General features: G+C 42.6%; 1 protein-coding gene and 1 pseudogene across 1 annotated transcript; both read left to right on the top strand.

Annotated features, from left to right (window-relative positions):
- The first annotated feature begins 9,364 nt into the window (after positions 1 to 9,364).
- LOC114706220 (paraneoplastic antigen Ma6F-like) lies at positions 9,365 to 12,904 on the top strand. The gene is given in 3 exon segments (XM_037199324.1): positions 9,365 to 10,420; positions 10,564 to 10,890; positions 10,893 to 12,904. Coding segments are annotated over 3 exon segments (2,142 nt in total). The 5' UTR covers positions 9,365 to 9,402; the 3' UTR covers positions 11,690 to 12,904.
- A 6,534-nt stretch (positions 12,905 to 19,438) lies between these two features.
- Positions 19,439 to 20,147, top strand: LOC114706238 (annotated as a pseudogene).
- The last annotated feature ends 2,855 nt before the right edge of the window (positions 20,148 to 23,002 follow it).

Raw genomic sequence — 23,002 nt, 5'->3', positions numbered from 1 at the left:
TCCACAGCCCCTTGTTTCCTGTGTAAACAAAAGCAAAACCTCTTCTCTAAAGCAATGCATCTTGTAAGTTCCGTTAGACAATATATTTTTTGGCTTCCATTTTAAAGTTAAGGCATTCCTAAAGTATATAGGCTGGTTTAATTTAACAGTCCCTCTTTCAATTCCAGGTCTCTTAGCAGGTGTCCTTTGATTTTCAACAATCAAAAAAAAATCTAAATCAACACAATATAGGATCCAGACTCCTCATGTATTTCCCATCTTATGTGGCTTTTTGTTTTATATTACTTTTACTCTCTCTTTAAAGACCCATTTTCTTTTCTTTCTTAAGCCCATGTACATTGTGAAACACACTGGAACTTGTCTAATGGTTTTTCCATCTGGACCTCTTTCACTACATATCTCTAGTCTTTTTTGACCATGTGAGCAAATTTAAACTGCTAAGCTACAGCTGTGTCCTCCATGAAGCTCCGTTGACTGGCTCTGTTTACTTCTTAGTTTGTGAAAGCCAAGCCTAAAGCTCACAGCCCAGTTGGAGGTACATGATCAGAAACTGGTTGGAGGTGCATGACCAGAAACTGCATTTGACCCCTCAGATATCTAAAATGCTGATGATTGCACTATGGCAGACATTTTTACTTAGTTTTTTGTTTTTATTTAGTATAAAAAATGCTGTTTAACCAAAAAAAAAAAAATGTTAAAAAAAGCCGGGCGGTGGTGGCGCACGCCTTTAATCCCAGCACTCGGGAGGCAGAGGCAGGCGGATCTCTATGAGTTCGAGGCCAGCCTGGGCTACCAAGTGAGTTCCAGGAAAGGCGCAAAGCTACACAGAGAAATCCTGTCTCGAAAAACCAAAACAACAACAACAAAAAAATGCTGTTTAAGTGATCTGCAGTAAGGAACTGTATCCTTCCCCCCCAACCCCCTGCAGCTTTCTCAGGCCTTAAGTGGAAATTCAGGCCCATGTTGGAACTCCAAAATGTAGTTGGTTGTTTTTACTCCTTACTCTTTGGGGGACCTGTCACGCAGCTCCCAAATAAATCACATGGATGGTTATTCTTACTTATGAATACCCTGCTTTAGCTTGACTTGTTTCTAGCCAGCTTTTCTTAACTTAAATTATCCCACCTACCTTTTGCCTCTGGGCTTTTATCTTTCTCTATTTCTGTATACTTTTCTTTACTCCTTACTCTATGGCTTACTGTGTAGCTGGGTGGCTGGCCCCTGGAGTCTTCCTCTCCTCCTCTTTCTTGCTCCTCAAAATCTTCTTTCCAGATTTCTCCTATTTATTCTCTCTGCCTGGGAGCCCAACCTATCCTTTCTCCTGCTTTGCTATTGGCCATTCAGTTCTTTATTAGACCAATCAGATGTTTTAGACAGGCAAGGTAATACAGCTTCGTAGAATTAAACAAATGCAACATAAAAAATGTAACACATCTTTGCATCATTAAACAAATATTCCACAGCATAAACAAATATAATACATCTTAATCTAATATTCCACAACAATGGTCCTACCATCTCTTAGCTGAGATGAGATCACCTCAGTGACCTCACCTGGGAATCAACATCAAGTCTCGTCAGTCTCCATAGCTGAACTTTGTGTACACATGCTTCTAGGAAGACTCACAGAAAAAAATGCTGAATAGAGTTGGAAGAAGGGAAAGTAGAAACAGGAAGGTAAACTAATTCCAAAAGATTTATAACACATGAAAAAGAAACACCGTAGCACAACTACCAACCATGTCCTGGTCCCAATCTCTCAATTGAATAAAAAAAATCACAAAGGTAGCTGAAATTAAAAGAATTTAGTGCTTTTGAAAAGAATTAAAGACCATATAGAAAATTTAAACACGAAAATGCATGAACTAAGACAATCTATCCAAGATCCGAATGAGACTGTCTTGAAAGTGAATTGAACAGTTACCATTTTTTTTTGTTTTTGTTTTTCAAGACAGGGTTTCTCTATGTAGCCCTGGATGCTGTCTTGGATCTCACTCTATAGATCAGGCTGGCCTGAAGCTCATAGAGATCTGCTTGCTTCTATCTCCCGAGTGCTGGAATTAAAGGCATGCACCACTGCTGCCTAATAACAGCAAATTTGAGGAGAAATTTTAAAGGAAAAATTCAGCAAGGAAACTGAAATATTTAAAAAGGTCCAAACAAAAATACTGTAAATGAAATAAATGGCTAATCAAATAAAACCCCATTGGAAAACATTGTGGGAACACAAGACCGTGGAGAAGAACAAATTTCAGGGGGCAGGGGACATAGTGAAGACATAATAAAAACAGACAGTAAGGATAAAAGTTAAACCTGAACAATATTTCTAAGAAGTCTGGGATACATTCAAGTGGATAAACCTGTAAATTCATGGTGTAGAAGATGCTCAAGATAAAATATAAAGGAATAGACAGATAATCTAAGGGGATTGCTGCAGAAAACTCCCCAAATCTAGAGAATTAAGTAGAAATATAAATACAAGAAACATTCATAATCTCAATAGACATAATCAAAGAAGAAACTCTATGATATATTATAGTCAAAATATCAAACATACAAAGTAAATAAGCAATACTAAAAGAAGTATGAGAAAATTGAAATTTAAAAGTTTCTCCACAGCAAAGGAAACTTTGGCAGCTATATTTCACACAGGAGCTAATATCCAGAATTTCAAAAGAATGGCAAAAACAAACATACAAAGAAATCCCCTGGCAATTACCAAATTGGCTAGTGATAGGAACAGCTATTCTAAAAATGGCCAATAAGTGCTTCAAAAAGTGTTCAATGTCCCTAGCCATTAGTGATATACAAGTTAAAACCACTTTGAAATTTCACCTCACCCCAGTCAGAATAGCTATCATAAAGAAATCTGAGAACAAATGATTGTTAAGATTGGGGTCAGGGGGAGCATTGTGGAATATTAGTTTAAGATGTGTTACATTTGTTTATGCTCTAGAACATTTGTTTAATGATACAAAGATGTGTTGCACTCTTTTATGTTGCATTTTTTAACTCTGTGAAGCTGTGTTAATGTGCCTGTCTAAAACACCTGATGGTCTAATAAAGAGCTGAATGGCCAATAGCTAGTCAGGAGAAAGGATAGTTGGGGCTGGCAGACGAAGAGAATAAATAGAAGGTGAAATCTGGGAAGAAAAAGAAGAAGAAGAAGAAGCAAGAGAACAAGGAGACAAGGACAGCAGGGTCCAGCCACCCAGCTACACAACCAGCCATGGAGTAAGAATGAAAGAAAGATATACAGAAGTAAGAGAAAGGTAAAAAGCCCAGAGGCAAAAGATAGATGGTATAATTTAAGAAAAGCTGGCCAGCAACAAGCCAAGATAAGTCTGAGCATTTATAACTAAGAATAAGCCTCCATGTGTGATTTATTTTGGAGCTGGTTGGCAGGCTCCTAAAAGAACAAAAGCAAACTACAACATTTTGGCATTCCAATGTGGGGCTGTAGAAAGCTGAAAAACGGGAGGAACCCTTATGATGTGGATATGTTCTGTATGCTGTGAATGTGTTGCTCTGATTGGTTGATAAATAAAATGCTGATTGGCCAGCAACCAGGCGGGAAGTATAGGTGGGACAAAGAGAGAGGAGAATGCTCGAGGTGGAGTCTGAGTCAAGAGATGCTGCCAGACACCATCACCATGAGAAGCAAGATGTGAAGGCAGAACTGGGAAAAGGTACCAAGCCATGTTGCTAAATATAAATAAGAATTATAGGTTAATTTAAGCATAAGATCTAGCTAGCAAGAAGCCTGAGCCATTAGGCCAAATAATTTTAATTAATATAAACATCTTGTGTTTATTTGGGTCTGAGCAGGACTGGAGAAAACTCCAGCTATACCCTTATTCACTGCTTATTGGTGTGCAAATCAGTACAGCTATTACAGAAATCATTATGGTGGTTTTTTCAAAGCATTAAAAATATAACTACACAGCTATGCCACTCTTGAACATGTATGCAAATGACTCCATATCACACAAAGATACTTACGTAGAGATAGAGATACTTGCATATCCATATTTTTTGGTGCTCTATTCATCATAGCAAGGAAAAGCAAACAGTTTAGATGTCCATCAACAGATGAATGGATACACAATGGAATTTTATATCACTGTAAAAAATGAAAATTTCAGGCAAATAATTGGATGTGGAAAGTATAATAACTTATGTGACTCAAACTCAGGAAGTTAAAAACTGTATTTTCTCTCACATTCAGTACCCAAAATGTACTACATACATGTAACATATAAATATAAAGTGTAAATGTAGGTGCTGTAGATATTGTTCTGTATAAATAAAACACTGATTTGCCAGTAGCCAGGCAGGAAGTATAGGCGGGACAAGCAGAGAAGAGAATTCTGGGAAGTGGAAGGCTGAGGCAGAGAGACACTGCCAGCTGCCGTGATGAAAAGCAACATGTTAAGATACCGGTAAGCCATGAGCCATGTGGCAACTTATAGATTAATAGAAATGAGTTAATTTAAGATATAAGAGCAGTTAGCAAGAAGCCTGCCACAGTCATACAGTTTATAAATAATATAAGTCTCTGTGTGTTTACTTGGTTGGGTCTGAGTGGTTGCAGGACTGGCGGGTGAGAGAGATTTGTCCTGACCATGGGCCAGGTAGGAAAACTCTAGCTACATGTAGGTAAAATCTAAAAACAACAACTAGAAAGTAGACCATGTGAAGGTAAAAATAGGTGATAAGAAAGGTGAGGCCTGGGACATAACAAAGGAAAAGAGACTAAGAGGAGGTTACAAAGGTGGATTTGAGTGGCTAGAAGGAGAATTTACTAAATTGTACTTGTGTTATAAAATTCCATAATGATATGTAATACTTTGTATGCTAGTTTACGAAGTAAGAAAATATTTAAAACATATCTTTAAGGACATAAATCATGCTTATAATGACTTCAAAAAATTTCAGTAGAGAAAAAGTATTGAAAAGGACCAGTTATGAGTTAGGTACAATGGCATATGCTTGTAAATTCAGTACTCCAGAGGCCAAGACAGAAGGATAGCAGCAATTTTGTGACCAGGCTGGGCTACATAGTGAGTTACAGGACATCTTAGGGCTATATACACTGAGAGTCTTTCTAAAACAATCCACCCTGTCAGAGATAAAAGAATTAATTATGAATCCACAATTGGGAAAAAAAACCTGTAGTGTAATTTTCACCTGATCATTCTAATGGATTGTAGATCACAGAAGAGGGAATAAAAAAATCCTGAACATAGGTGAAGAGAAATTATCCATTCTGGAAAGCTGAGAGGATAAGAGATTTTTTTTTTAAAGAAAAAAATGAAAATAATAGACCTGTGATGTTCTGTGGGGAGGTATAAGGTCTAATAAATGTATATAAAGAATCCCAGGAGAGAGGAAAAAGCGCTGGAGGTTAAAATTCTTGAAGAAAAGTAGGCCAGATCTGATGGTACAAGCCTGTAAATTCAGCTACTCTGGGGTTGAGGCAAAAGCATCCAAAGTTTGGTATGGGTGGGGAAAACGTTCCTAAAGCTTTTGGTCTCTAAGAGAGTCAAAGATTCCAATGGGGCAATACTAAGAGATGCACAATAACACAATGCACAAATAGTAAGTCTAAGAAAATGGAAGTAGCTTCCCTCCCCCCTTTTCCTGGAACTCCGAGAATTGAACCTAGGACCTGTGCATAAAGGTAAGCACCATGCACATGAGCTCTACCCTCATTCATTTTCTTTTTTCCTCTTTATTTTGTCAGAGTCTTTCTAAATTGTGCAATCTGGCTTTGACAAATCGAACCAGCCTTCCCAATACTAGAATTGTAGGTTTGCACCATCATGCCTGGTAATGAATAACTTTTTATTCTTTTTTGGGTTTTCCAGACAGAGCCAGAAAACCGAAGCTGGCCTCAAAGTGTTTATGTAGCTGAGGATGACCGTGAACTCCCGATCTTGCCTCTACTTCCCAAGTGCTGGGATGAGCAGCGCCCAGTGCTACTACTGGGTTTGTGCTGAGTTGAAGATCAAACCTGAAGCTTCATGAAACTCACATCCAAACAGTACATTAATAATAGAAAGGAAAGAACAAAAACTATCAGGTAAGGTGGCACACGCCTTTAATCCCAGCACCCGGGAGGCAGAGGCAGGAAGATCTCAGTGAGTTTAAAGCTAGCCTGGTCTACAGAGTGAGTTCCAGGACAGCCAGGGCTGTTACACAGAGAAACCCTGTCTCGGAAAAACAGGAACAAACAAAATCCCCCAAAAACTATCAGGTAAGATTAAACGACATCATGATATGTGGGCGAATTTATTGGGAACACATAAAATTCATGTTTTTCCACTGAATAAGAAAGCTTCAAAATCAGTTACAGAAAAGTCAGCCTCGGAGTAGAGCCTCTTCTTTACACCTCTGTCTAAATGATCGGAGGAAGGACCAATGAGCGTGTCTATTACTTCTAGACATCTCAAGCTTTGCCATGTTAAGCCTTCACATTGGTGCATATGTTCCCTGTTAACAGTGGCCCCGCCTCCAAGAGCTCTTAATCCAATCATTTGCCATCGAGAGATCCAGAATTTTTTTCAAGATGCAGAGGAGGTTTCTGGGAGAAATAGGGGGTTCTGGGAGTTCGTTGGGCGGTTGAGAGCTTCACGCGTCTCGTCGCCCGCTCTGCTGAGGTGACTTTGGACTCCTGAGGAGAGCAGAGTCAGGGAAAGTGAACAATCAGGTACGAACATTAGTTGGCTTAGACCCTACTTGCTTCCGAGTGCCCAGGGGCTGCCACGGTAGGATATATCGAGGGTGTGTCGGGGGCCGTTGGACCCACCTGAGTGAGGCCTACTGTGTTACGCCTAGTCTGGTCGCTTGTAGCCACAGGGTGGATGAGAAAGGGTTGCTTGGATATGGCACACGGGAGGTTGTGGGGTGATAATCACTGCCTGCATGCTGTGTGAGGGAGAGGTCAGGAGGGAGCGGTTGGGTGAAGGCAATTTCCTGGGGAGTGTAGTGAGGTGCCTTAGGCTAGGCCACAGGTGTTGGTAGGTCAGGCTGCTTGGGACTGGCCCCTTGTGTCTACATGCCTGCATGTTCATGTGCCTGAATGGCGTGTGTGTGGCGAGCGCATGCACCCCTGCTTTGACTAGACCTCCCACACCTTCCTCGCCAGGATGCCTGTATCTCCCACACTGCCGGAAGCCCCTGCTGCCGGAGCCTCGGCACACGCATGTAAATGTATAGCTGTGGATTACGGTGGTGAGAGGCTGAGCCACTGAACAAATGGTGCCCACACAGGGCAATGGTGGACAAGGCAAAATGCGCATGCGCATTGGGCCTTGGCGGGCTAACATCTGTTGGGTCTCTGGGGCAGTGAGGCCTGGTTTTGGCGCACAACATGGCGGCCAGCCTCAGCATGGAGGAATGGAGAGGGGCCGGGCGACAGTCCTGCAGTGAGATGGGGCAATTCTTCTGCTTGCTGGGCCATCTCTCAGTAGTACGGGATGTGTTAAAGTTCTGCACCAAGGGTACCCCAATTCTGGGAGTGGTAAGAGAGGCTTCTGGTTTTGGGTCGACTGGCGAAGAAATGAATACCTGCCGGCTTGGTATGGGGCAAAAGCCTAGAGCTTTTTGGAGGCCAGAGGAGACCAACAATATTTAAGCAACTGGGGGGCCCTGCTTTCTGGCCTAGAGAAACTTGCTGTTTGCTGAGCATGCTTGTGTTTTGCCATGTGCCAGGACCTTGTGGCTGGCAGGTGGACAGAACTGAGTGGCAGAAGTATGGGGCAGATTGGAAGAACTGGTCACTGTGTGAGGGTGGATGGCATGCAGAAGACAAGGCTGAGTGACTTTCTAGGATGAATGTGATGACCAGGGACCCTTAGTTGCTGTACATGAACTGGTGGGTGGAGGGGGAGTGGTGGCATTAGTGGGCTTTTGTGTGTACTTGGGATTGGAAAGGATCCACAATCCCACAGATACCTTTGGGGGACATAGCAGCTATATGAATTTCACTGCAGTACACTGTAAAATTTTCTAGATAAAACATACATGCATTGAGCAACAAAATTAAAAAAATACATATCTTTACAAGTTACAGGCAGTAATGGGAGCTTGTACTCACAGATATTCAAGAGGCCAAGACAAGAGGATCATTTGAAGCTAGAAATTCAATCCTGGGGAAATAACAAGCATTTAAAAGGATTGCATACTCAAGGTGAAATTCTATCTGAAATTAATAATAATTAATAATATTTTTTTGGTAATGTTGATATCATTTAACAGCTGGCAAGCTATTAATGGCTAAATGTTTGGAATTCTGTGGGTCAAAAAAGTATGATTTGCTATGTATGATGGAGATCAGTTTAGTTAGAAGAAATATTTCAAATTCAATAATGAAAAACTATAACTTGCCAAAATTAAGAGGGCAAATAAAGAAGGGATCAGCAGAAAACTGTTTTAGATGTTTTTATTTATTAATAAATTAGTATTTATTATAGGCTGACAAGATAGTTGAGAAGGAAAAGGCCCCTGACAATCTGAGTTTAATTATCTAGGTGGAAGTTTAGCACTGATTCCTGAAAGCTGTCTTTCGATCTCTACAGAGCACTTGATGAGACACATGTACCCCTACACATACAAGTGTGTACATATGCTAAATTTTAAAAATGTAACAAAAAGTAAAGAAAATGCCTAAGATAGTGACCTATGGGTCCATTTAAAGAAGCTAGAGCCAGGACCAAGAGTAAATCTAATTTATAAAGTGTCAAATGAAAACAGGAGCCGGGTGGCGGCGGCGGCGGCGGCGGCGGCGGCGGCGGCGGCGGCGGCGGCGGCGGCGGCGGCGGCGGCGCGGCGGCGGCGGCGGCGCGGCGGCGCACGCCTTTAATCCCAGCACTCAGGAGGCAGAGGCAAGCAGATCTCTGAGTTTGAGGCCAGCTTGGTTTACAGATCGAGTTTCAGGACAGTCAGGGATACACAGTTTTTGTCTTGAAAAAAAAAAAAAAGAGTTGTAAAACTGGTAAACACTACTGATCAAGGTACAAGAAGAAAAACTAGTATCAGGAAAGAAAAAGAAGAGACTGTGTCAGGCTATGCAGACATTAATAAAGAGAATGGAATATTAAATACAGATTTTCACCAAAACTTGAAAACTTAGAAATTGCAAGTTTCTTGGGGAGACAGAACATACTGCCACCACATAAAATACTATGAAATATAACTAGCTCTGTATATTGTAAATGGATTTAATTTGTCAAAGATTTTCTTAAAATCAAGCAAAATTGACAAGAAGTAGGACTGACCCCACACTTTATGGGGCAGGTTGGTGGAACCTGGATTGCCTGAAACCAACATACCTTTCTGTCTTTTGCATTCACAGGCTAAAGAGGAGCTGCTACAGTCAGCACACATCCCTGTCTGGTCATGTTCCCTTCCAAGTCCACTGCTATGGCACTGGCGATTCTTCAGGACTGGTGTGGGTGGATGGGTGTCAATGCCCAGCGTTCACTGCTTATCCTGGGCATCCCTGATGACTGTGAGGAAGACGAATTCCAGGAGGCTGTGCAGGCTGCCCTCAGGCCCCTGGGCAGATACCGAGTGCTTGGCAAGGTCTTCAGAAAGGAGATTGGGGCAAAGGTTGCTTTGGTTGAATTCGCTGACAATTTGAACCAAAGTTTGATCCCCCGACAAATACCAAGTGATAGGGGGCCCTGGTCTGTGATCTTCCTGCCTCAGGTCCCTGATATCGAGTTACAGGGTACATTCAATTTCCCTGCACAGGCTCATGGGCAAGCTTTGCAAGGGGCTTCAGGTGGGGCAGGGGCTTCAGGGACATCAGGGGCTGCAGTTGAGGAAGGAGATGTAGGTGAGACAGGGAATGTGGGTGAGGCAGGAGGAGCAGCTGGGGAAGGCGCTGAGGATGAGGCAAGAGTGTCGGATGAGGAAGGAACAGAGGGTGAGGAAGGAGGAGCGGGTGCAGCCCCTCCTGCCTCCTTCCTACAGGAGGAAGGAGCTGCAGCTGAGGCAAGAGTGTCAGACAAGGAAGAGACAGAGGGTGAGGAAGGAGGAGCAGGTGAGGCAGGAAGAACAGGCAAGGAAGAAGCTGCAGCTGAGGCAAGAGTGTCAGATGAGGAAGGAGCAGAGGAGGAGGGAGGAGTTATATATGAGGCAGGAGTAATAGATGAAGCAAGACTGTCAGACGAGGGGGCTATGGATGAGGAAGATGATGTAGTTGAGGCAGGGGCTGCAAGAATGTCTGATGAGGAAGGAGCTGGAGGGGACATGGGGGTTGCAGGTGTTATAGGAGCTATGGGTTGGGTAGGAGCTGCAGGTGAGGTAGGAGCTGCAGGAGAAGGAGGCGTTTTAGAGGCAGGAGCAGGTGATGATGGGTCTGCAGGTGAAGAGGGGTCTGTGGGTGATGAAGGGTCTGGGAGTGATGAGGGTCTGCAGGGGATGAAGGATCTGTGGATGGTGGAGGGGCTGTGGGTGAAGCAGGAGCTGTAGGTGAGGCAAGAATGTCAGATGAGGAGGGAGCTGCAGGTGACATGGGAGTTGCAGGCATTATAGGAGCTGTGGGATTGGCAGGAGCCGCAGGTGAGGCAGGAGGTTCAGGTGAGGAAGGGGCCTTTGATGTGGCAGGAGGGCCACATGGGGCTGGAGCCTGGACCCAGCAGTGGAGCCAAGCCCTGCAGCCCATCCTGGAAAACATGGCCTACCAGGAACTGAGACACTTCTCTGGGATGGAAGAGCCCGGCTGTGGGGGTCAGTCTTTCGAGAGCTGGCTGGACCATGCCAATGACATGCTATACCTGTGGCGCCACATATCCGAGAGGGAGAGGCGGCGGCGGCTGGTGGAGAGCCTGGGGGGCCCTGCCCTGGATCTCCTGTGTGAGCTTCTGGAAGAACATCCAGATACCCTGCACAGGACTGCCTGGCTGCACTGGTGCAGGTGTTTGGCAACAAGGATACCGTGATGACCGCCCGGCTGAAGTTCCTGACTTGCTCCCAGCGGCCTCAGGAGACCCTCTTTGCCTATGTGATGCGCCTGGAAGGTCTGCTGCAGATGGCCCTGGAGAAGGGGGCCATCCAGCCTGCAATGGTGGATCAGGCGAGGGTACGGCAGGTGCTGATGCGGGCCAGGCCCAACCAGATGCTGCAGAACACCCTGAGGAGGATGCGGCTGGAGAGGCGGCCACCTGGCTTTGTGGGGCTGCTCAGGCTTGTCCGGGAGACTGAGGCGTGGGAGGCAGCTCTGGCTGAAAATGCGGTGGTCCCAGTGGGGGAAGGGGTGGAAGTGCATGGTGGAGAGCTGGATGTGGCCCAGGCTGCCCTTGTCAGTGTTGGGGGTGCTGAGCCTGCCCCTGTTGTTAGAGAGGCTCTACCAGCTGGTGAAGATGCTGGCCAGGCTGCTGCTGCTGTTCTTGAGCAAGCTGCTGGGGCTGCTCCTGATAGTGATGGTGCCGCCATAAAGGCAGGCCCTGACTCTGATGAGGCCAAGGTCTTCCCTGTCACCCAGAGAGATGAAAATGTGTTGGCCCCTGCTGGCTCAGGCCAGGCGAGGCCCACTGAGGGCCCAGGTGTGCCTGAGAGCTTGGCCGGTACAGGAGATCAAGAAGCAGAGCAGCCTGTATCAGAGGGACTGAAGGAAGAGTCAGAAAATGAGGATGGGGCATGGGAAGATAGTCACCCCAAATCCTTCTTTGGCAAATAGGCTCAGAAGGTCCAGGGGCTTCCTCCTACCTCAGGCAGTTAAGTCCTATAGGAAGGCAAGGTAGGCCCAAGGTCTGTGCTTCACCCCAAAGGTGTAGCAGGGCCCAGAAAAGGTTTTGCCCAGCTTTAAACCAGCTCCCTTTCTTAAATCCTCAAGGGATCCTGGCCACCACCAGCACCTCCCATTTGAGTTATGCAGGTGACCACATTTGCCACCAAGTAGAGTGGGGAGAGGTACCCTTTTCCATGACAATATCACCTCCAGATCTAGTCCTAAACTATTCTGGCTTGGCTTGCCTGAAACACATTGCTGAGGTCCCAGCCCCAAAATTAAGGATGTGGCTTGAGATTCCACCTGTTCTAGTCTGGAAGATGTGGCAAAGAGGTCATCCCAACACTTACAGCTACTTCATTCTCCCAACACAGGCAGCCCACCTCCTCCCATTTGCAGTTTCTAGGCTGGCTGCTTTCTACAATGGTACATTCACATTATCTGTCTACCTCATAGTGACCCAGCTGTCCAGAGAATTCACCTTCACACACTCTCCCTCATCCATTGGTTTTGTGCAAAGCCATGAGATAAATTAACCTGGGCAAATGAAAGTTCTGGCCACCCGGTCAACAACTTCCATACAGAGGCATGCAGTAAGCTGCTGTGCTGGTCAAGCCTTTCCTTCCCATATTATGAGCCACTTGTTTGCTTTCTCAGTGTGAACCTAGGTCTGCCACTGGCTGATTGTTTTTCAGATATGTGCATTGTCACCTGAGCACATCCTTTCCAGAGACCCCAAGTTTAGCATCAGGAACCAGCAGGAAGAACAGAAGACAAGGGACTGGGTGATGCTTATCTTGTGACTATCACTTGATGGATCTGTACAGGCAAAAAGACATAGACCCGGGAGGGGCTTGAACACCATGTTTTTGTTCCATTTAAGTTGTTATTTATGACTCCTATATCCTCTACTTGGTGGGGTATTCTGTGTTGTGATTTCTGATGTCTATAGCTGGCCTGTGTCAGTATTAGGACAGGGCCACCCCACAGTGTGTGACCCCTTGAAGTCATCCTCTAAAGTAAATGAGTATTACCCGAGGCCATTGTCTTGATAAGATGCACATCTTGGATCTTTGAAAAAGGAGAAAAATAGTGAGGGGCCCCAAGGTGCTTTCAGAGCCTCAGGAGGAGTACAGTCTGGGAACTATAGCTTCTGGTGGCTAAGATGTGTTTCTGACTACTGTTTTACCTTTTTCAATGGTTTCATTAAATGTTTTTCTTTAATAAATTTTTTGGACGTTTCAACTGTGTTTCACCATTTCCTTGGGCAGTTGGGGATGGAATAGGTTTACAAGAGTATCAAATTTCAGCTGGGCACTTATGGGTTATATCGTTACTGAGAGGGTAAGCAATAAGCACTTCAATAGCCAGGCTAGAGATTGGTGAGAACGTCTATTTCAGAGATGATTTGTAGTTCAGTTTCACTGGTCTAATTTGGGCTTTTGAAAATATTTTGCCACCCTGACATGATAGCCCATGACTAATCCCTGCACTTGTTAGACTTACAGTTGTAGTCTAACCATGCAGGGAGTTTCAGGCCAGCCTAGGCCACAGCTACATATGAGACCCTATTAATTTTTATTTATATATATATGTGTTCAGATGCCATTTGTGCAGGTGCCTGCAGAGACCAGAAGAGGATATTGGATACTCTGAAGTTGGATGTCCAAGTAGCTGTGAGATGCCCAATGTGGGTGCTGGGAACTGAACTATGGTTCTCGGCAAGTGCTCTGAACTGCTAGGCTATCTCTTAAAACATTCAAAATTATTTTTGTTAATGTTGGTTTTCTTGGTTTAGGGATGACACTGCATGGGGTTTAAGACAACACTAACCATCATGTCACTTTTCACTTTTTGTTATTCTACACACATTGTGAACTGAGGCCTGTGGTAGGCTGAATGCCTCTAGCTTCTGGCCTTCACTTCACATCTTGTTCACTGACAGTGCCAGATGCCTAGGCTAGCATAGGCTACGGGGTTGCATGTAGCTCAGGGTGTAAGGCACAGAGTACCTTTCAACCCTGTGTCTTTCCTTATGTCAGTGTAGCTCCCAACTATGAAATGAGGACATTATATTCAGCAGTATGTACATAGATCTGGCTGTGTAAAGGCCCTGGGCAATTAAAGATAGCCTGTGTGGTGACCTATAAATGCTTGGCATAACCTTTACTCTGTGGGGGCTCTTCTGAACTCAGGGTTAGGGGTCATGAGTGGGTTGCCAAAGGGTAAGGAGGAACTAAGGCTTTAGGGTGTGTAGTGGGTAGCCATTCCAGCTTTGATCTGGAAGTTCCAACCCCCACTGAGACTCTGGCAACTGTCACGCCTATGAGGCGGGGCCAGGGGAGGCGGCTGGAGACCCGAGATCTGGATGGGCCAGCGCACTCTCTGTGCTGGGACCCTGCGCGGTGGAGATGGATAGAGCAGAGCTCCAGAGAACACCGCTGGACTGTGATACACCTTCCCCAGACCCTGCGACCTACCTATCCCTTAATTTGTCAGTTACACCATTAAATAAATATCCTTTTAACTACGTGGAGTGGCCTTGATAATTTCACCAATAAGGGTGGCCCAGAGAGGGATAGCAGCTGCCTCTCTCCAGTGGCTACCTTGCAAGCATCGGAAATTTCTTTCTGAGGAAAGATAAGTTGTATTATCATTGTTTAGGTTGTTGCCAGTTGTACCACTGTCACGTTCCAGATAACACTGGGAGTTTGTCTGCAGCATAGGCAGTTTTACAAAGAGGCCACACCAAGCCAAGTGTGAACTATGTACCAAATCTGCTGCAGAGGTGGTGGTCTTGGCTCTTCAGCAACCTGAGTCTGCATTACCCCTCAGTGATTCCCTAGGAATTTCAAATCTCTTTAATAGGGGCAGTAGTCCAACCCTGTCCTCTGGTGCCATAAACTGAAGTGCATGTGGCACTGGGTGTCCCACATGGCCTGCTGAGGAGTTATTGAGAGATCTTGGGAAGTTGAGGGCAATGTGTGCCTCTGAAGCATAAGGTTCATGTTTGTAGGTACATAGTGCTGGTGCAGGCAGAGGGAGCAAGATGTTCCCAGACCACAGACAGCAAGTATTAAGCATACTGTGCCCATGGCACTAATCTAGAGCTAATTTTCTTAATCACCTTTATGGTTTTAGGTTATGGTTGACCACAGGAGAAATAAACCAGAAGTTGTTCATTTGTTTTATGCCCAGCTTGGTTCAGTGTAGTCCAGAATCATTGCAGACCACACGGAACTGCTGATCAACCACCTCACCTGGTCTCATCACCTCCTGGCAAATCTCTATGTGCAAGGCCAAATGCAGTTCTGTGAGAAGGCTCTTCCATGGTAGGAGTTTGAGGTATCAAGAGGCCAAGTGGCTTCTGCATCCTCATCCTCTGTCTCTCCCTGCTTCTAGTCCAACTGACTTTAGTTTCAGTTGCAGGCACAAAGGTCGCAGCCTAGCATAGACTTCTGCCCCCTCTAGCATCTACAAACCCATGACAAATCAATTGTCATCCATATATAGAACTCTGATTTTGACTAATAAACTCTAAGTGGCATACCATTCCCTTGGGGTACCTTTTTGGCACAAGGATTGCATGTACTTGGCTCCCAAGGAATTTCCTGCCAATTCCTGCCTGGCCCCTGTCTTGACAAGGAGCTCCAGATTGCTCTGCTCTGCTCTGTCCTGCCCTGGGGGCCACTGGAGAGATGCCTCCTTCTCTTAACCTTTCAGGGATTATGAAGGCCACATTCTCTTTAACCTCCCAATTGGGTGAGAAAGGCCTCAGTCTAATGTCTAGGTCATGGTTAAAGAAACAGCCAGAGTTGCTGAAGAAACCTTACTTTGCTCAGCAAAATGGCTTGAACAAGGTGTCTGATAGCCCTGCTCACTAGACACTTCTAGACACAGTTAGGAACACTGAGGCAACCCCTTATTTGCACTGTCTTCAGCAACCTTGTGGGGACTGGTCCCCAGTGTGACTGCTGCCCAGATGTCAAACATATCCTGAATCTATATTGTGATATTTCACTGACACAGTGGATATGGCCCTCACAGTGGATATGGTCTGGAAGAGGTCAGAGATCATCTTACCCACTGATAAGCCCTTAGATAGGGTAAGGCTTCCCAACCTAGGGCAGCCTTCAAGATGGGGCCACAAGTACCTCGTGCCAGGCCCAGCTCCTCTTGCATGACTGACTTGGTTTGGGGACTGATGGAGGCAGGACATACCATGCTCATGGCCTCTAATGTTATCTGTCGGCCTGCAAAAGATACCAACTTAGAAAGGAAATTCCTTCAAGATCTTGGGTTAGTTTCCTTTTTCAGAAAACTGAGTTAAAATGATGGGCTGGCCTTGCTTCAAAGGCAGCTTCAAAGAGGAAAAAGATACTATCAAAAACTGTTACAACCCCAAACCACAAATTAGTCAGTGACCTAGCCAAGTAGTGCTAAGTATGGACAGAACAGGAGTGAACTGAGCGAACAATGCCTTCTCAGAACTGGAGCAGAAATCAGATTGCTCCAGAATTAAGGGTCACAGTTCCAAAAGTCACAGAAAAATGGAAAACAAATCTTTAATTAGATTAATGAAATTTAAGGCCACAGGCCATGGGAGTAGCAGAATATCCCAAGGCAGATGATATGAAAGTGAAAGATGATTTGAAGACACTGGTGGAAATGAGGCACCACAAACCAGCATAAGATTTATACATGAAACAGTAACCACAACTACAAAAATAATGAGGATTAGTGATATTGAATGCTTTTTTCTTTAACTTGTTGGCCATTTAATAATTTTCTTTTGAAGATAGTGATTCAGATCACTCACAAGCTTTTAAATTGGACTACTTGTTTTATGGTGTTCAGTTTCTTGTATATTTTACATGTGAACTTTTGGTTTATTTTTAATCAGTGTTTGTACATGGTGAGGGGTAGGGGTATAGTTTCATTCTTCTGTACATGGATACCCAGTTTTCTAATATCATTGATTAGATACTGTTCTCTCTTCAAAGTATGTTCTTGTTGCTTTTGTAAAAAAAAAATCACTTAGATAAAAATACATGCACTTATTTAGGGCTTCTCTTTTTGTTCTATTAGTCTATAAGATATCATTAGATCATAGTTAGAATGGCTATTATAAAAATATAAAATCTGGTGAGGATGGGAAGAAAGAGAAACTCTCAGACTGTGTTGGTAGGAATGTAATTATATAGCAAGTAGAGAAAACAGCAGGGATCCTCATCAAGAATCTACAAATAGAACTATTGTGTGATATACTCATTCCACTACTGGGTATATATCCAAAGAGAAGGAATCAGTATTTCAAAGAGGCACCTGCACTCTCATGTTTAATGCAATATTATTAACAATAGCAAAGATACAGAATAAACTGAAGTACCCATGGTTAGATTAATGATGTGATATGTAGCCTTTTATTTCTATATCAAAATATCTGATACAATCAACTTAAAAGGACAGGCTTATTTCTTCTTATAGTTTTGGAGAGTTTTCTCCAACAGTCATGGTTGATTGGCCTTGTTGCTTTGGGGACTATGGTGAAGCAGTACATCATGCTGGAGACAAATGCATGGTGGAGCAAGCTGCTCACAGTAGCCAGGAAGAAGACAAAGAAGAGTTCAGCATCCCACAGATTTAAGGATGTGCTGACCTCAGAATGGAAACCAGGCTATGTGTTACATTGGGGACAAGGTTTTGCTTTTGTTTCTACAGGAGAAGATAAGCTGTGGATATCATCAAAATTGATAAAGGTTCGATGTAGTGGGTAGCTGTTCCAGCTTTGACCTGGAAGTACTACCCCCATTGAGGCTTTGGTAACTGTCACACTGACAAGGCGGAGCCAAGAGAGGAGTCTGAAGACCCGAGATCCGGATGGGCCAGCTCTCTTGGTTCCTGGACCCTGGACGCTGGAGGTAGACTGAGCAGAGTTCTCCAGAGAACACCACTGGACTGTGCTACTCCTTTCCCAGACCCTGTAACCTACCCCTTTGCTTGTAAGTTACCCCACAAAATAAACCTCCCTTTTAACTTCATGGAGTTGCCTTAATACTATAATCAATAGTTTGATTTGAACAAGAGAGACCTCTTAATTAGAGGAGGTGATAGTTCATCAACCAGCAAGACCATCCAATTTAAACTAACTTATACCACTAATACATACCTTTTCTTTAATCAGATATAACTTGCCAAAGGGAACCTCCCCAAAGTTAGTGTGGGGAAAAGGTTTTTGTTTCTGTCTTTCAGGAGAATGAAGGCTAAGGAATCTGAAGAACACTAGACAAATGAGACATCTGAAGAAAAAGGACAAATCATCTAGAAAAAATGTCCCAATAAAAAGAGTAAATTGGCCTATTGGTATATCATCTATAAATTTTCATAAGTCTTTCCAAATGTTTGTTTCTGCTCTTCTCTAAAGACACAACACAAATGGTCTTCTTGTAGTCCCAGTTTAATTAAAAATTAAAGCTGGCTTTGGAGTTGGAAAATGGCTCTCTCCTTCTTTAGATCCAAGCATGTTGTTAAATGGAAAATGCAAACTCTCTGTATCATGCCAGAAGAAAGAGCCATCTTCTGATATGCGACAGGAGAAAACAAAAAAATTAAGGAACTATTCTATTGCTACTAATCTCAATTCTTTGATTCTATTTTGATTCTTTAAACTTTTCTTAAAGTATGAATTTTATATCAAATTTACAAGATTAATATATATATATATATTAAACTTTGTTAAGATATTAATGGTCATATAGAGTACTAACTAATTCTAGAAAAAAGGTTTCATTTAGCTGCCTATACATGTTTTTGTGTTTGAGTCTCTATCAGTTTTCTTCAGGGAATCATGACCAGGCCTAACATTAAATTTGTAGTCTCCAGGAAGAAGATGGGGCCCCACAACAACAATAATTCCACGTGGACAATAATAATATCATTAAGCTGACAAACATCATTCACAGATTAGCTTTGGACTACAAAGTGCTCAGAGCAATTTTGAGAGGGCTAGCTGAGATGATTCAGTTTCACATACTACTTGAATAAGGACTTGAGATAAACCCTGAATTTTGGCATTATACACAGACTGGATTACAGAGGATATAGTTACTTTTCCTAGAATTTGACAATTAACCCAAATTTTTTCTTTTCAGAATAAAGATGCCTTCTCCCACAACCAGCAGGAAGCAATTTTAAGAACACGATGCCCATATTCCCAAAGAGGTGGTGTGGGGTGGGTGGTTTTTGGTCTTTCATTGGGTTTCGGGTCTGGGATAATTTTCATTGTTGAGGAGGGTTGGTTACAAGTTGTTGTTAAGGGTTAGGAAAAGGGCCAAGTAAAGGAGATTAGATTTAAGGTTCTTGTTTAAAAAAAAGATATATAGAAATGATAGAATAGAGGGTAGATATTGAATCTACTAGGAAAAGTAAAGAGAAGATATAGATATAATATAGATAAAAAGATAGATTATTGAATCTACCTTTAAAAGACAATTGCTAGTTTTAAATACTTTACATTGGATTGGATTTTTGTATATTGTATACAAATTATATATATTGAGATTGTTAGAAAATGCTGTACATGCTGCCACCACCACAAGCACAGCTGTGCTAGAGCTGAGAGGAGACTGGCCACCCAACCCCTCCCCCTCCCCCACAAGTTGCCTCATCCTCACATTTGTTCCAACAATCTGTTAAAACATGGTGGATTACTATGAAGTTCTGGGTGTGCAGAGACATGCCTTACCTGAGGACATTAAAAAGGCATATTGGAAACAGGCACTGAAATGGCATCCGGACAAAAATCTTAAAAATAAAGAAGAAGCAGAGCGGAAATTCAAACAAGTGGCTGAGGCATATGAGGTGTTATCGAATGCAAAAAAGCGGGACATCTATGACAAATATGGCAAAGAAGGATTAAATGGTGGTGGGGAGGAGGTGGAAGTCATTTTGACAGTCCATTTGAGTTTGGCTTCACATTCCGGAATCCAGATGATGTCTTCAGGGAATTTTTTGGTGGAAGGGACCCATTTTCATTTGACCTCTTTGAAGACCCATTTGATGACTTCTTTGGGAACTGAAGGGGTCCCCGAGGAAGCAGGCTCGTTTTTCTCTGCCTTCAATGGATTTTCTCCTTTTGGAGGTGGATTTCCTGCTTTTGATACAGGATTCACTCCGTTCAGCTCACTAGGGCATGGGGGTATCACTTCATTCTCTTCAGCATCATTTGGCGGTAGCATAATCGGCAACTTCAAATCAATATCAACTTCTACTAAAACAGTTAATGGCAAAAAATTACTACAAAGAGAATTGTGGAGAATGGTCAGGAAAGAGTAGAAGTTGAGGAAGACGGACAAAATCCTTGGCGATAAATGGTAAGGAACACCTGCTCTGCTTGGATAACAAGTAATTCAATGCACACGTGTAACAAAAATGATAAGCCATAACAAGCACCGTTTGAGGAATAACAGGAACTTTTTTTTGAAGATTTCAAACGAACTCGACTTTCTGTTTAACTGTATGTACCTAATCTAAAGTATTTATAAAACAGCTCATCGGAGCCCCTATTTGTCATAGACTTTTGAGTTTGTTGTTGGGACCACAAAATAGGACCATTTTTTTGTCTTTAGAATTGTTGTAATCTCTGTATGCACTTTGCTTTAAACAAAAGAAAACAAAACGTAATCTGAGGTGAGCCCTGTGACTCTTGAGTAGTGCTAGGACAAGACTGTTGTTTAACACCAGCATGGATCTGCTTCCTTCCCATTGTGTTGACATGTGAGTAGTGTCAGCCTGCTGTGAAGTTAACATTGCCAGATGAACCTTCCACAGAAATATTTCAATTTTATTTTCAGTATTTAGTAATGAAAGCTATTACTGTATCAATGGTAATACATTTCTGGTTTAGTGTAAATTAAGGATGTTTTCTAGTTGTGCATGGATGCTGGCAAATTTGTCAGTTCTGACAATTGTTTAAATATGCAATATTAAGCTTTGGTTTTAAAAAAGCTGGTAATTTGGGTCTGTGTCATTTGCTTAAAAAAGAAAATGCTGTACATGTTTCTAATCGTGTTCAAGATATTGTACTTTTACAGTTCATTTAACAATGTAATGCAATTTCCTATTCCTTGAATGTTATTATTAACAACTATTAGGATATAAAGAAATGAAAGTTAGTAGTTAGACATTACAATAGAACTTGTAGTCATATTATATATGTTTTCAAGGTTGAGCAGATATATTTTAGATAGACAGGTCATCTTCAAACCTTTCAGAGATCTACAGAATATGGCATTTAAAATGTTTTAATAACTTAGAAAATTTTTCTTTTTGTTATGACTATGAGACATGTTGGCTCTTGGCAGTACCAATCTACTTCAGAGAAGATATGGGCATTGAAGAAACTGCATATGGAGTTAACTTTCATTGTGGCAAAAATTAGCCACTGGACAACAAAGTATCCTTGAATCAACTGCTGACAGCAGGACAAAATGGACAGACAGGACACAAAACAAAGGACTACCGATTCTTGCCAAAACAAGTGTAGTTATAGCTTTATCAAAAGGCATCTTCTGAGGCCAGGACAATATGGCACCATCCCTGATGGGGCCTTTGCAATCCGGAAAAGGTACAGTGCCCTTTTCTTCGAAGGCAGCTGAACAGGCAGTGGGCCAATGGCTTCTGATGTGCAGTGGAACGGCAGCTGAAAAAGTTATTCTTGAAAGAGTAACTAAGCTGACAGAGTCTAACCTCTCATTGGTAGAGTGGCATTTAATAAAAGAGATGAAGCCACCCACAAGCCGAGAAGAAGGGGATGTGGAGAAGAACAGGACACTGAGATGAAGCCACCAACAAGCCAAGAAGAATGGAGAGCTAAATTCCAAAAACACCAATAATTTCCAGAATTTAAAATCCTGAATCATGACAGGACACTAGTGGAATTCAGGTGTTTCTGGTACATGGACTGCTCTCACCCAATGTGAGGTTGAACTGTTAACCTTGTGTACATCCTACTTTACAAATGAGTCTGTCAGAAACGCCAAGCCTATAGGCTGAAGATGATGCCCCAACGTTGTGGAGAAACCTCAGGTGACTGTCCAGGCAGCTGGCTGTTTCTGTAGACTCACATTTTTTTTTGGAAGCTGCTTGTGTGCACTTCCTGTTTTACTAGGTAATATTATTTCCTTCTTGGGTCTCTGAGGGAGTTGAAGATTAGACAGTAATGGTTATAGTTAGTTGAAAATTAGATAGTTATAGTAATAGTTAAAGATTAGATAGTTATAGTTTTCCTTGTTAAGAAATTCAGAAAAGAAACTCACTAAGAAGTGTAAATGTATAAATTTGAATGACATTATAAAATAGCTCTGTTAGTAATATAAGTTAGGATAGAAAGTGAATCAGGTACATTTTGGACTTACCAAAATAGGATAGATAATGGAATCTAAGTCTGTCAAATACAACTAGACTAGATATTATAACTATAATTCTTGCTTGATAATTGTTTTGTTATATGTAATTTTACTATGTTAAAGTTAAAACTTTCCTTTTGGAAAAAAAGAAAAGGGGAAGTGCTGTGGATATTGCTCTGTATAAATAAAATGCTGATTGGCCAGTAGCCAGGCAGGAAGAATATGTGGGACAAGCAGAGAAGAGAATTCTGGGAACAGGAAGGCTGAGCCAGGAGGCACCAGCCTGCCGTCCAGGGAGCAGCATGTAAAGGCAATAGGTAAAGCCACAGAACACGTGGTGATATATAGATTAACAGAAATGGGCTGAGTTTAAGTGTAAGAGCTAGTCAGTGGTAGGCCTGAGCTAATGGCTGAGCAGTTTAATATAAGCTTCTGAGTGATTATTTTATAAGTGGTTGCGGGGTCCATGGTGCTGGGCAGGATTGGAGTAAACTCCAGCTACACTTGTGTGCCTGTCTAGTTTGTAATTAATGTTTAAAAATGACAATAAAAATTGCAAAGGAACAAACTCTAGCCAGTGCAAGAAATATCAGAGTAAAGAACTCAGAAATTGGAGAGTCACAGACACAATATGTTTATGTACTGAACTAATATTCAGCAACAGAGTAACCATACACTGAATGGTACTACAGGGCAGAGTGTAAGTGTCAAATGTCATGGAAATATAATGTAACAAAAATCAGAGGTCTGATGTTATAGAAAAGAAGTGTATGTACAATTTTTTCTTCACCTATAATTCAAGGCATTTTTACACATTGTTCCAGAACATGCAAGTAAGCATAACATTTCAAACTGT

This window comes from Peromyscus leucopus, chromosome X (genome assembly GCF_004664715.2).
Source record: "Peromyscus leucopus breed LL Stock chromosome X, UCI_PerLeu_2.1, whole genome shotgun sequence".
In the NCBI taxonomy this organism is placed as follows: Eukaryota; Metazoa; Chordata; class Mammalia; order Rodentia; family Cricetidae; genus Peromyscus; species Peromyscus leucopus.
The sequence above is the reverse complement of the archived record's forward strand: the minus strand, read 5'-3'. Positions and strand labels throughout refer to the sequence as shown.